Source organism: Chamaea fasciata, unplaced genomic scaffold, assembly GCF_029207755.1.
Source record: "Chamaea fasciata isolate MVZ Bird 193981 ecotype frontalis unplaced genomic scaffold, bChaFas1.0.hap1 SCAF_7, whole genome shotgun sequence".
Taxonomy (NCBI): Eukaryota; Metazoa; Chordata; class Aves; order Passeriformes; family Sylviidae; genus Chamaea; species Chamaea fasciata.
This window is the reverse complement of record NW_027094092.1, coordinates 40049396-40063348: the sequence shown is the minus strand read 5'-3', so window position 1 is coordinate 40063348 and position 13953 is coordinate 40049396. Positions and strand designations below refer to the sequence as shown.

At 49.6% G+C, this 13953-nt stretch overlaps 1 protein-coding gene across 4 annotated transcripts; it reads right to left on the bottom strand.

The window, feature by feature from the left end:
* Positions 1 to 203: 203 nt before the first annotated feature.
* On the bottom strand, positions 204 to 13252 carry BATF (basic leucine zipper ATF-like transcription factor). Of its 4 annotated transcripts, none has more exons than XM_066188524.1 (6): positions 12666 to 13252; positions 11496 to 11670; positions 7973 to 8110; positions 6456 to 6797; positions 4548 to 4652; positions 204 to 2120 (listed from the first exon to the last, which is right to left on the bottom strand). In XM_066188524.1, the coding sequence occupies exons 4-6, from the start codon at positions 6519 to 6521 to the stop codon at positions 1914 to 1916; spliced, it is 378 nt and encodes a 125-aa protein (XP_066044621.1). In that variant the 5' UTR covers positions 6522 to 6797; positions 7973 to 8110; positions 11496 to 11670; positions 12666 to 13252; the 3' UTR covers positions 204 to 1913. The 4 variants fall into 4 exon arrangements, with proteins under 4 accessions (XP_066044621.1, XP_066044622.1, XP_066044620.1 ...); XM_066188525.1 differs by having other exon boundaries at positions 11496 to 11644; XM_066188523.1 differs by lacking the exon at positions 12666 to 13252 and having other exon boundaries at positions 11496 to 12600.
* Between the last annotated feature and the right edge of the window lie 701 nt (positions 13253 to 13953).

Genomic DNA, 13953 nt, shown 5'->3' with positions numbered 1-13953 from the left:
TGCTGAGACATGGCAGTATTTGGTTATCATCTTTCTAGGGCAAACCAGAGAGAGAAAATATGCACAGCACAGCGCACTACAGACTTTACCCAACTGCTCTTGAGGGCTATGATGATGGGCCAAAACCCATCTGGAAACAGGGTGTCGTTACAGTTCAGGACAGCTCATGTAACGACAAGCAGAACTCAGGTTTTTCAGAGGGCTTATAGCAAAGTTTATTGAAAGAGAGAATCTTTTATACAGTGTTTCAGTACAATGAATAGGATTGGTCCTTTAGGGCACCACCTTTTTGTAAACATCTCTACCAGTAAACAAGTTGGAAAAACACTAGGTGTCAGGAGGGGGCTATGTACAGGGATTGTTTATAGGGATTATTTTGGGTTTCTCTTCAGGATTTTCCAGGCCAGACTGAGTGAGTTTTGTCCTTGGCTTTCCCACAGGCTTCAAGGCACTGCCTGGAGCCTAAGAATCCATGTTCTGACCACTGTCAGCTCCCACAAATAGGCTGCTTCTCCGTGCCTGCAAGAAGGATATCTACAAATTTAGTCTATTTCCCTCATTTAAAAGCCTACATCAGCAGCACTGCTTGTGGTACTCTATGCTGAAAAGATTGCAGCTGATGCTCCTTGAAGATGGCAGCAGTCCTGAGCCACTGTTACCAGCAGAACCACTGGCAGGTGGGCTTCAGCCTTGTGTATAGAGTGCGGCTGATAAGTGGGCTGCTGGCTGGTGTGGGGTAAGGGGCAGAGATTGCTTGTATGGACTGGCTTGTGTTTCCAACAAATCACGCTCAGAAGTACTAATCTACTCCTCTCTGACCTTTCAAGTTTCATCTGTTTCAATGCATGAGGTAGTGCAGCAGCCTTTTGTGAAGCTGTGACCGATGGGCAAGGGGAAAGAATGTAGGCTGCAGCTACATGCCTTAGCAGGGCACCTTGGAGCATGAGTCCTGCTAGGTCCCGCTTCTCCTGTACACACCAGGAAAAGACCACCAGCTCCCTCCATGTCATGATGCTCCTTCCCAGCTGTGCTGCTGGCCAAACTGAAGACTCACAGCCCACCAAGACCTGCCTGTGAGCTGACACGACATGGCAGCGCACCTCCACACATGCAAGGGGAGCATGTGGAGGCATAGCCACCAGTAGCAGGGAGCTGAGAGGCTCAGCAGAGAAGAGACCTGTGATACTACGTGGCATATCACAGTCATTAGCCAGGTCCAGCCCTGCAGCAAGGAGAGACCTATCCTCCCCAGGGACCTCATCACCCCAGAAACCATTGCTCCTCAGCCTGACCAGCCTATGTGCATGGGCTCCCCTTCTAAATGTGGGGCTCTGGTTGCTTGCCCTGGATTAGACTCCTATGCATGTAGGGCTGTTTTCTGGGCTCCAAGTTCTCCCCTCATGCTGCCTGTGTCTTCACTGTGCCATGCCAGGCCTTAGGAGTGACTCAAACCCTATTTTGGAAACAAAGAGTTAAGCATTTTCAATCTTTATTTTAAAAAAATAAACCAGCTTTGCCCTGACACTCTGTGGCCCCCAACCTTCCCCTCCACCCCTGCTGCCTTTCCTCTTCCTGGAGGTCTGGCTGTTGCGTGCCACAGCCAGCTGCTCTTATGGAGGCTGCTGGCACTGCACACTCCTGTGAGTCTCCCCAAACAAGGGCCAGAGAATGGGGTTGGTGCCCTTTCGTGACTGCCTCTTCCTCCCAGAATCCAAGCTGGAAACTGTCCAAAGATACCTCATGGTGGCTCTGCCATTTCTGCACAGGGAACAAGTCTCAGGCAAATCACTCAGAATACATACTTTAAGGAGGAATGTCCATCTGTCCAATTCCTTTCCTTGGATGGAAAAGCAAGCCCCACAAAGTTACTTCTCCATCAGTGGAGCTGGCAGGCTTCTGTCCTGCTGGCTGGCTCAGTGCTGGAAGCGTGGGGAGCTAATGTGGGGCTGGTGAAAAGAGTGTGTGGCATAAAGCACTTCTGGAGGCGGTGGAGGGGATGTCAGGATGGAGCAGAGCGGTTCATGGGAGCTCAGCATCGAGGTGAAGTGCTTCATTTCCTCTGTCAGCTGCTTGATCTCCCGGCGCAGGGCAGCATTCTGTCTCTCCAAGTCTTCACTCTCCTGAGGAGACAAAACCACAGGGGCTTCCTCAGCATGGGACCCACAGGGATGAGATAGGGACATGAGGGTTGTGGTACTTCACCTCTCTGCCCCACAGAATTTCCAGAATGCTTTATTTCTGGTAAATTCATCACAGAGCCACGCCTGGGCAAACCCTCCTCCGCCAGCTGGCTGGGTCGGGTGTGGGTGCGATGCCGGCAGCCCCAGCCACGCTCCCCAGCCCCGGCTTACGAGAATCAACTGCGGCTTGCTCCCGCCCAGGCTTTCTCGCTCCCTCTCTCGCACACACACATCTCCGGGCTCTTCCCGGGCAGCCCAGCCCCCAGGGGAGAGCACGTTGAATAACCGCCGTCTTTAACCAGAAAACCACCTGCCACAGGAAACCTGTCATGGCCCTGGAAAGAAGAGACTCACTGCTTCCTGCGAGCAGCCGAGGAAAGCAGCAGCGAGATGGGGAGGAAGGGGAGATGCTTGAGTCAGAAGAAAAGAGAAACTAAGGCCTCAGAAGAACTGAATTAATACTGGTATTAATGAGAATAACAACTAAGGGGTTAATAATGATGCTCAGCCTTGTCTCAACAGTACTGAGAGCATCAAAGCCTCTGCTACCTCGGCTTCTGCTGAAGTGCAGCCAGCTCCAGGCTGAAGCATTGCAGGCATCAACGGACCATGGAGCCAGTGGCCTGCACACGACCAGAGGACTGGAAACTCAGCTGAGAGAGCTAAAGCAAGACCCAGCACTTGGAGGCTCTGGAAAGCTGCACCACCACCTTGTCAAAGTGAACCTTCTGCTCACCCCTCTGCTGCCACGCTGATTCCTAGCGGTGCCTACTATGTGCAGAGGTTGAAGTGCATCCAGCAATTACAGCTGCTGTCACAGCAGGAGCTCACACAGCAAACAGCATCTTGAAGGCGTGACCAAATGGTTTGGAAATCATGGCTGTTGTTAAACTCAGGAACTGATGGGAATCACCTAAGGGCCAGGAGTCCCAGCTTTCCCATGACTCATTCCCCTCAAAACACAAGCTAGAAAACTCTGGGGCAGATGGAGCTGGTGCCTCCTTCCATACCACCATAGCTCAAAATGAGCCATGCTTTTCTGGGAACAACCACATCAGAAAAACAAAGGCCCTGATGCAGAATCGACCAAAGGCAAAGAGTGCTCAGGGAATGAACCCAGGAACAGCAGGGTGTCACTGTCCACTGGAATTAAAAAAAAAAACTAGCAGAAATTTACCATCCATCATCTACTTGCCTCCCTGCATTTTTTCATCTGCCTGTCAACATCCAAACTGGACTTAGCCCCACTGCCCCATCCCAATGGGCAGGCAAGGACTGTGTGCTATCAGTGCTAGCTGAGCAGTAGTAATTTCAAAAGCAAGTGGTTTGTTATCTGCTCTAAGAGAAGCAGCCCAATTCTGTTAGGTGCACAGCTAGGCAGGATTTTCCTGGGGGAAGCTCAGAGCCCATACGTACCTCTAGGATTACTGTGGAGACAGCACTGACCCCAAGGAAAGTGTATTTTCTCACCTCTCTCAGAAACAGTTGCCCAGAGCCATTGCTGCTGGCTGATGTAATGGAATCAGCCAAGAGCTATGTCAGCTCTAGAAGGTTCATCAGCTACTGAGAAAAGAGTGAAATCTCTGTCTTAAACCTAGCTCCAACCATGGACTAAGGGCACTGTGTAAGGAGGAAGGTTCAGAACTGGATTCTCAGGAATTATTTCCAAAAATGGGAATATGGAGACTGCTAAATCAAAGGAAGTTTTTTTGAACATGAGCTCAACTACCACTTCTCAGAGGACAGTCAAGCCCAGCACAGGGATGAGGATGGTTTCTGGCCACTGCAAGGCTGCATGTTCTTCATCCTTTTCATCAGTGGCCCAAAATACTTGGGACTGCACTTATCAATGTGCAAAATGCAGAGCATCCCAGACCTTATGCTCCAACACTGTCTCCATAGGCCTGCCCAAACACACACAGCCAGAAGTGACCATCCCTCCTGAAAAGCAGGTATCTAATTCTTTGCACTGGGAAGTGCTGTTGGTGGTGCCCACAGTAGCACTGAAAAGTGTCTTTGTAGGCTCTTGCACCTCTGCATAAGTGGTGGCATGAATCTCAAACCTGGGGAGAGCCAACCCAGGTGAGACTGTGCTTTCAAAGAGCTCAGTAAGAAGAGGTTGGGAAAGGAAATCAGTAATGAAAGACTGAGAGATAAAGTTGGATTCAAAACTAGCTGCAAAACTAAACGCTTCAGTGGCAGCCATCCTGGGCTGTGTGCTCTCACTGCAAGAGCTGACTCCTACATCCTGCCCTGGCCTCACTTTTCCTGTCCTGCCTCCACTGTGCAGCTCTGCTCCAAGTCCCAGGGGAAAAGCACATTGTCTCTTATGAGTCCTCAGCACCAGGGGAAGGTGGGAGTGCTCACCAAGTGCAGCGTGTCTGCCTTCTGGGTCTGCCTCAGGCGGCTCTTCTGGGCAGCAATTCGATTCTTCTCCCTCCTTTGGACTTTCCTCATGTCATCAGAAGAGTCCTAGGGAAACAAGGCATGGAAATGATGGTAATTCTCTCCCTCACCCTTGTCCTGCAGGGAATAGTTGGGAAAGGGACACAGCAGATAACATCATTGAAGCAAAGGACACACCCTCCACACCAGTATAAAGCTGTAGCCCAGGGGATGTGTGATTCTTTTAGTATCCCTGTTGCCAGGAGAGGCACATCTGACATCCTTGAGGATCTCAGCACAGCTGGGAAATGACCACTCTCCCTTCACCAACACACTGGCCTGGAATATAGTTTGACGGACCAGAGTAAGGACCTTCCTCTGGAAAAAAGACAATTTGAATTCTTCTGCAGAAAACCTTTTCCTTTCCTGTCTCTTTGCAGGGTAATGGCACTGCAGACATTCCAGCTCCTTGGATATACCATTTTCCAGATAGTCAGCCCGTGTTTTTCTCTTTTCACCCCTGTAGGTCCTTCCCTTCTCCAGCGCCCTTCCGCCTCAGGCTTATTTTTTGCAGACCCTCACAACACAGTACGGCCCCTGCTTTGTTTAACTAGACAGACTCAGAGCTTTTGTTTTTAACATAGATCTTATTTGCTCCACCTCTCTGTTCTCTGTCCTTGCTCTTTTCTGGAGCCTCCTGTTAGCAATGCCTGCAGTGCTAACCGTCCCTGCAACACTCCCAAGCCTCTTAGGCAGGGGAGAACAGAGGTCTCCAGACTTCAGGTCATGAGCTTCATGCACCAGCCATTCTCTGCTGAGATCTGGTCCTTCTGACAGTTGAAACTGTCACACAGACTTTCATCTTCTATTTTCATATTGCACTGCCCCTCTTGTGGACTCTAACATTCACACCACCACTTCTCCACAAGACTACAAAATTCAGCCACAAAAGTTATCTTCCCAGCCCATCTATCTGTCCACATCCTCTCCCCCCTCCCCCAACCCAAGACATTTTTCTTTGAACTTAACCGTTCTATCCTTGCCTTCAATAACCTGAAAATGTCTCAGATATAGCAGCTCCCATATCCTGCATCAAGTCCAGTTCCTATCCTTCGAAAAAATCATGTGCTTTATCCCTGTCTTTACCAGGAGGCAAGCCAGGATGCATTCCCATCCTTGTTTGGAAGCAAAAAAATCATCTACCTTGATGAACCCCAAGATTTCTAAGCAAAGTCTCAGGCACTTGCTCTTGTTGCCAGCCCCAGGGAAATGGCAAATGACAGATAAAATCAAGCTTAGCCAGAAAAGACAGTGAGAATACCTCAAGTTTGTGTCTGTATCTGCCAGCAAAAGACCTACCTCTAAGGTATGCAATGCAACAAAACAACATCCCTCTGTGAAGCATCACTGACATGAAAAACTGCTGAGACTGAACAGTAAAGAAAGCAGATCCAAAGCAGCAGGGCTTTTCTGTGTTCTGAGCACTGTCCACAGAAGCAGGAAGCAGGCAGGTTGCCCCTGAGCCACCCTGGTCCAGGGCCAAGAGGTGCCTGCTCAGGCTCCTCACCAGAGCACCAAGTCCTACCAAAGCTTCCTGCCTGCCTGGCATGTATCACAGGATCCACCGTGCCTGGGGTCCTGGGCCCCAGCTGCCCCTGGTATAGCCCCAGGTAACCAGGTCATCTCTCTGTGCCCATTCCCAGCTCAGTGGCTGGAGCTTCTGCCAGGGCCCTTGGCTGAGCCCTGCATGTCGGTCCCCACAGCCATTCTTAGAAAGCTCTGCCAAACTGCACGGTGAAAACACCAACAGTGGGTGCCACCCTACTTCCTGCCCACCCGTGGCCCACCCTGAAATAGCTGGGGAGAGTGGGGGAAGGGCCCCTGCTTTACCTGCTTGCTGGGAGGGGGAGATTGGCTGAAGCTGCTGGAATCACTACTGTCGGAGCTGTGGGGCATAGCTGCTGCTTCTGGCTCCCAGGGTCTCTTCAGCTTCCTTTGTGCTCTTGGTGTGCCTGCTTTCTGTCTTGCTTCTCTGCCTCTCCTCTGTCACCTCTGATGTGGCCCTTGGCTCCTTGCTCTCACCCGTCCCAGAAGCACTCTGTCCTCCTGCCCAGCACTCCGACACTTTCGCTGCCTCTCCTCTCAGAGCCTCTGCACCTTCCCTTTAGGTCTCAGCCTCCTGTGGTTTCTCAGAACCTCAGGGATGTAAGCTGAAAGTCACGTGGCCGGAAACTTTAGGGCAAAGAAGAAAAGTTACAGAAGAAATTTTTTTAAAAAAACCAATTAAAAAAAAAAAAAAAAAAAAAAAAAAAAGAAGAAGAAAGAAAAAAGTACATCTGGGAAAAATGAGCTTCAAAATAGCCTGAAAAACCCCCGAAAAACACCTTCAGGCACTTGAAAAACAACGCGATGGGTTTTCTTTGAGACAAACAGCAGAGATGGAAAGGAAGAAAAGCCCCAGCTCTGGCTGTGAAACTTGGACCCTCAAAGGAGGGCAGTGCGGAGGAGGTGGCACTGGGAGCCCCAGAAATTCCAGGGGCATTGTGTTCCAGCCCTATGCAGGCAGGAGGTCAATCCAGCCCCAAGCAACCTCAGTCACCCCAGTGCAGCTGAGGAAATTCCCAGGCAGCCATACATCTCCCCACAACCCAGCCACCCCCTCCTGCCACCCCCGACACCGCTGACGCGGGTCCCGGGGAGCGGATGGGCACCTTCAGCAGGTGCCACATAAACACTGCTTGTGCAGTTGGCTCATGAGGGCACAGTGTAGCACCAGTCCCATTTAAGAAGAGAGGCTCAGGATCATAGAACATTTGGACTGGGTTGGGTAGGACTAGTATTTTCTACAAAGCAGAGGAACTTAGCACTTTAAAACATTCATTAGGATGTTACTAGTGGCCCTTAAGGGACTATCAAACCTGGCAGACAAAGTGCTGTAAATATAAGAATCTATGGATCAGCCCATGCAGACAGCAGCAAGGAGAAGCTGCTTTGGATGCCCTTCTTTGTCCCCCACTCTGTGCTCTCTGGGACTGCTTCTGTCCTTAGTTCATACTGCCTCAGAAGACTAAAGACGTGCAATCAGCCCCTAGCACAGCAGTGCTTCAGGGATACCTTTGGAGTACCACATGCTAGTGGCTCTGTAGGTGACAATGCAGCAGTAGAAAGTGCAAAAGCAAGGATCATTTGCTTTCTGATCTGCGCACCAGATCACCAGGTCACCAGATCCAGCAGGGTGAGACAGGGCCACATGTCAAAAAAGTTCTCCATCCACAGACAGGACCACACGACTTTGGAGCTGCTAAGTTCTTGCATGTGCAATAAGGAGCAGATCTAGAAACAGCCATGAACCCATCCACAGTAACCTGCTCCTGTGGAAAACAGCAATTCCCAGTTCCCCAACTTACTGATTTTTGTCGCCTGTGGGTCTTTTGGTTGAGCTTCTCCCGCCTTCAGGTAGGAACAGCTAGCAAGTCTCAGCAGCAGGACATAGGTCAGGGCACTTGAGACGCAGTCATCATTTGGGAAAGTACTGGAAATAATTTCTGTATTGCAGCACAAAAAACACACTAGCAGAGAAGCACGTGCTTGGAACACAGTGCAGAGTTGCATGGGCACTGCTAGCATTTCTTCCCATCCTTGCCACACATGGAGCCAAGACAGGAGCAAACAGGGCCAAAACCAAGAATTGCATAGGGCTGGCTGCAGGCTTGGTGGCTCTGGGAAATCTCCTGACTTTGCTCCAGTAGGGAAACTACTCCATTTTGACCCATTTCCCTCTTTAAAAACATCCTGTGGCACTGGTGTTCTACTCTTAGCCCTTTTATCTGAACATTTCACAACACTGAGTGTATTTTTTCTCCTGGTGTGCTATATGGAAATGCTAGGATCCACCACACTTTTTAACATGGCTGCAAGTGTTTTCTTGGCATGACCCACACTGAGGGACCCAATTTCCTGGAAGCACAGCCCCCATGTAGCACACAGAGCTCTTCTGGTGCAGCTGGCTCCAGAAATGGAGTAGCCAAATGCATCAGTGAGGTGACAGGTGTTGGGTTCAGGCCTCCCAAGGCATTGGATAGCAGCACAACCCTTGAAGGATCCACTAGCTCACTGCATCACTACACTTCCTTTGAACTCTGCAACCCTGTGCGGCACTTCCTTTCCAGGAAGCACACTGCTGGATTCCCACTCTCCTGAGGAAACCACACTCCTCTGCTGGTGAGCAGGTTTCAGAGACTGCGTGGCTGTCCTGCTCTGCAGGCTGCTGGATGGAGGGAGCTCCTTCCTCAGAGCAAAATATCCTTGTTCCATTATTGGACAAATTAGCTGCACACCTTCCTTTTGTATCTAGCAGGGCCAGCGTCTGGGAGGCAGTTGGGAAAGTGGTGGAGCTGTTGGCAGAAGGTGGTGAGGGAAGCTGAGTGTCCTGGCAGGAGCTGGACAGTCAGTGAAAAACTGTCCAGAATGTTCTTTGATCCACACGAGGAAAGTTTTGAGTGCATCTTGGTTTGCTCAGAGCTGGCCTTTTATTAACAGCTGATGAAAACACCTCAGGAGAGAGCAACAGCATGGGAGAGGGTTTGGACACTTGGTCTTTCTGAGCAGGACTAAGAGAGCATCCCTTTTCCTGCCTTGTCCAAACACACTCTTTTCCCTTGAACTGGCCATGATGTTTCTGAATTCCTGCCACTTATGAATGAATAAGCATCTGTAAGTGAGACAAGTGTCTCCTGGTGGCAAGACGGGCAGCGCCTTCACAACACTTCTTTGGGCTGGGCTGGACCCATGTTGTCTCCTCATAGGCAGTGAGAGGCCCCTGCCATTGCTTTGGTCAGAGATGTGATTCCCCAACCCAGAGCAGCAGAAAACACCAGTATGGCTCCACCAGCATCTGCTCACAGCTTTGTGGGAACTGACCTGGGCACCTGCTGCAGGCACAACATGGGGAGCTGCTGCCCCTGCCCAGGCTCCCCCACGCTATGAGGGAGAGCTTCAGAAGTCAGTCTCCTAATCTCTGTGCTTGACTTAGGTGACTAAATTTACACTGTGAATAATAATTCCCTGACTTTCTCTCTGCAATCATTTTGTTTCCTTTGATCTTAATCAGAGAAGCTGTGAAATCACTGTCAGCAGCACTGGAAAAACTCACCAGTGCTTGGCTACTGCCATACCAGCAGCTTGAGGGAGAAAGGATGGTTCCAGAGGTTTTTAAAGGAAGGACAGGACCAACCAGTCCTGTACTTGTCCCTTGTAAATTACAGCAGGCAATGCTGAAGGGAGTCTTGTTCTTCTAGGCCAGAGTGGCTGCAGGGACTCTGGAGCCGGGCTTAGTGTGATCTCAACTGCAGAGCAATGGTTTGAAAGCAGCAAGATGCAGTTCAGCAAGAACAAATGCAAATGTAAAGCCAAGCGAGCTGTAGGTAGAAGATCTGGGGAATAACCGATGGGGCAGCAGAATAGCAGCAAAAAATCCAGGGGTTGCAGAGGACTGAAAACTGAAGCTTTGCCAGCAGCAAAGGGGTCAGGGATTGACTTGGGGCTCTGGGGCAAGGCAGAGGAGATGACTGCCTTGTGCAGCCTGTACAGGACCCATTCAGAGTCCCAGGCCAAGAAGTGGAGTAGTCTGGAAGAAAACAATACAAAGGATAAACAAACACACATAAATATTGCACTAAGAGAAAGGAGTGAAGAAGTTTGGCCCATTTAGCCTAGAAAAGAGAAGTCTTGGGGGTGGGAAGGGGGTGGTGAGGAAGAACAGTCTTTCATATGTTGTAATGGAAAGGGTGGTCAGCTGGTTTCTGTGCAGCCAAAGCAAGTTAAGAAGCAACAGGCTCCAACTGCAGCAGGAGAGATGGAGATATGACATTTGAAGCAAGATGAGGTTACGAACACCTTGGGATGGGTAATTCAGGAAAGTTATTCAAGCCTCTTTATATGAAGTGGCTGGGAAGAAACATCTCTCAAAAAAAGTCCAGGTTGAATCCTGCCTCTATGAGGGGATGGATTATGTTATGAGTTAGGTTCCCACAGTTTAAATAAGGGGAGAAAAAAAAAAGGCACTACTAGGATGGGTTCCTCAGAACCACAAGAGCACATGAGGTATTTTATCCCTATGTCCCATATGTGCAACCAGCTTTCTCAGCACAGGTGGGTGCTAGAGCTTCCTTGTAAACCTGCTGCTCCAGAGCTCTTGCGTGCAGCAGGTTTATGACAACAACATTCAAAATGGCATCTCACCCCATCCACCTCAGTCATCTCGTTTGCACAGCCATTCAGTGCATGGTGCTATTTAAAAATCCAGCCTAGAGCAGTTACCAACTTCAGCCTCCTGTAAACCACTGAGGTTGTTTCTGCTCCACATGTAGCATTTTATGCAAATATTTTCTTACAATATTTGGAGAATTGCAACAACTTGTTTATAATTCTTAACATGAGTTTGAAGACTTTTGCATAGAAATCAGTGCTGAAAAGAGATGTTAAGTGAATGGCTGTGTTGAACAAAGTCCCTGCTCTCTACCAGATGCTTCTGCCGTGTCTGTCCCGCTCTGCCAGCACATGTGGTCCTGTCTGCAACATGTGCAGCTTCCCCAGCCTCTGTCACCAGGGCTATCTTATCTTGACTGAGCTGAGTGTGAGAGTGAGGTTGTGCCAGGAGAGGTGAAGCATAGTCCCACCAAATTCATCCCACTTGGCACAGAGCAAACACCAACACTTTCAGTCCTTACCAGCCAATGTACAGTAAACAGGTACTTTATACCTGGAATGCCTGATAAATGACAAGGGCTGTAAGTCAAGCACTCAAAATTATGGAAATCCCATAACTAAATTCCTAAAGCACACTGCATTTACGCCCTCATGCTGCATAACATGCTGTGCTCTGTGGCTGCCTGATCCACTAGGGTATATTCCCTGGGATGGCTGTGTTACCTTCATCTTGTCCTGCAGTCAGCGTGCTCCAACATCCTGCTTTTCTATTCCTTCACAGACTCTTTCTAATGCTCATCACTTCAGCACTGAGTGAGTGCCTCAGGGTTATTAATGAAGCTGTTTTCTCAGCCACCTTTTCAGGTCCGGAGCTGGGGATAAGAGGATGGAGTTATATCTATTTAACAGGTGGAAAATAAGAGACAAAAGAGATTTAGGTCATAAGTACTCATTCATTTTGGACACACATTTTGAACCAGCTAGGAACTAATTTTTTTATGGTTTTGGCACTATATAGCACTAAGTTTAGTCAAACTCCCGATCCTGATGTCTGTGACTGCATCTGCAAATCTTAAGCACTTCTGTAAAGCAGCTTGGGAAATGAGGAAGACACGGCTGCTCCTGTGAAAGCTCTTGCTTATGTGGCTCACCAACTCACAGAGTAACTTCAAGGCAAGTGTAGAACAGACCCAGCTCTCCAGGGAGGCATCAGCTGTCTGCCCAGGAGAACCACCTTTCTTTCTGCAGCCTCTTGCTTCACCAACTTGATAGGAGTTTCCCAGCCCTGCTAAGAAAGGAGGCAGCCTAGCTGTCCAGCTTATTGCTCCCTCCAGCCAAGGTCCAGCCTGGGTGCTGAAGAGGTGGCAGTCCAGGGCAAAATGTAGGGAGTGATCATATGCACAAGGCAGCTGAAGCTAGGCTGCCCAGGCAATCCCATTTCTGGCAATTTCTACTTTTTCAGTACTTGGCTTTGCCACTTTTATGTAGGTTTTTTTGAATGTCATTAGTAATGCTTTTTTTTTTTTTTTTGGTCCATATTTTAAAAGAAAGAAACTGTAGAAAGAAAATGCCAAATGGGCTAGCTTTCCAGATATGGATACAGTACCAGGTAGATGGGGTCCATCTGACCCAGCTGGAGAGGAAGAGCAAGCCTGGCTAGAGCTGAAGGGTTGACAGGAGGTTGGCGGGGTCAGACCTCCTGCATACACGGGAGTTTCAGTCTCAAGACACCAATTATTAGAGTTCACCCCAGGCTATTTTGAATGGATGAACCACATTCTCCTTCTCCTGTTCTGAGCAGATCAACTGGTTGCGTATTTAGTTGAGCAACCTCTAATCTGTTTCTGACAAGGGCTTAGCAGCTCATGAGCAAATACTCAGATGTACACTTACAAGAGTCTCCAGGTCAGCAGATGTCAAACCCTGGTAAAGTACATCCATTCAAGGCCAAACTTTCTCTCACCGCTGTCTTCACAGGCCTTTTCTACCTTCTGGGATCGGTCAAAAATGAACCAGATCACCCACCTGTGCTTGGGACACTGAAAAGGTTCAGCTACCAGACGCCCCCCAGTCAGCCAGGGTTTCTTTGCTTCCGCTGCCTGGGCTGAGCCCAGCAGTTGAACTATCCAAGCGCATGGACGTGCCGTGCAGAGGGTGCAGATGTTGTCTGACGGTTTGACTCATCTCGGTGGCAGTCTCGTTCGGTGATGACGGGGAAGGCCCAAAGAGGAAGGGCAGTGACCCGTTTAACCAGAAGGGCTGATCCACCCAGGGGTAGACTTACTGGTGATGGCAAGGGGCTATGGCCCCGGCTTCCTTTGTGCTTCCCAGTGTGTGCAGTTCCAGGTGATACAAGAGCAGGAGAAGCACGGCTGTTCAGCCTGGCCATGGTGGCAACAGGACTCAACCTTGTCACTCTGCTACTGCTGCAGTGAATCCAACTGCAACAACCAAACAGCAAAAATCATGCTCCCAGGGGGTGAACAATGCCTGACGGAGGATTTGATGTTCATAGGGCTTTGACTGAAGCCATGATCCATGGCATGGGGGAGGATGGTGTCTCTAAAATTAATACATGACTCTTGAGTGTATAACATTGCTGCTTCATGACTCCATTCAGATGAAAATGTCCTTCAACACCACCCATCACCACAAAACATGTTCAAGACTCCCAAGCTTGAGTACAGCTTATTTAGGGCATGTTTTTGCAGATAGACTCTGAGACACCCACCTCATCAGGAGATGTCTGTGAGCAACACGCACGCTAGTACTGTACGTTCACCCCAGTGGGATCTGCTTCACTTTTGGATTATGGGGGTGTGTACATCAGTTTTCCCTTCTCTCCACCCCATTTGGTAGAAACAAGAGCTTCTCAAATCCTTCAGCTCACGCAGCATGATTGGAGGAGGTGTTCAGCACAAGCAGCTGCACTGACAGGCTCACATGCAGTGAGCTTGTGCCCAGGCATGTATGGTGCTTGAGCAAGCAGTGCTGGAGCCCAGCACGTCGGAGGCAGCGTGGGGAAGGACAGGCAGCGTGGGGCAGAGTGGCTGTGAAGGAGGGGACAGGGGAACTGTGCAGAAGGTACACTTGGTGCCTGTGCAAGTAGTGCTGAACGGCAGAACCACACTGGCAGTCACCAAAACACAGAAATGGATATAAGCCCCATCAGCCTGGACAG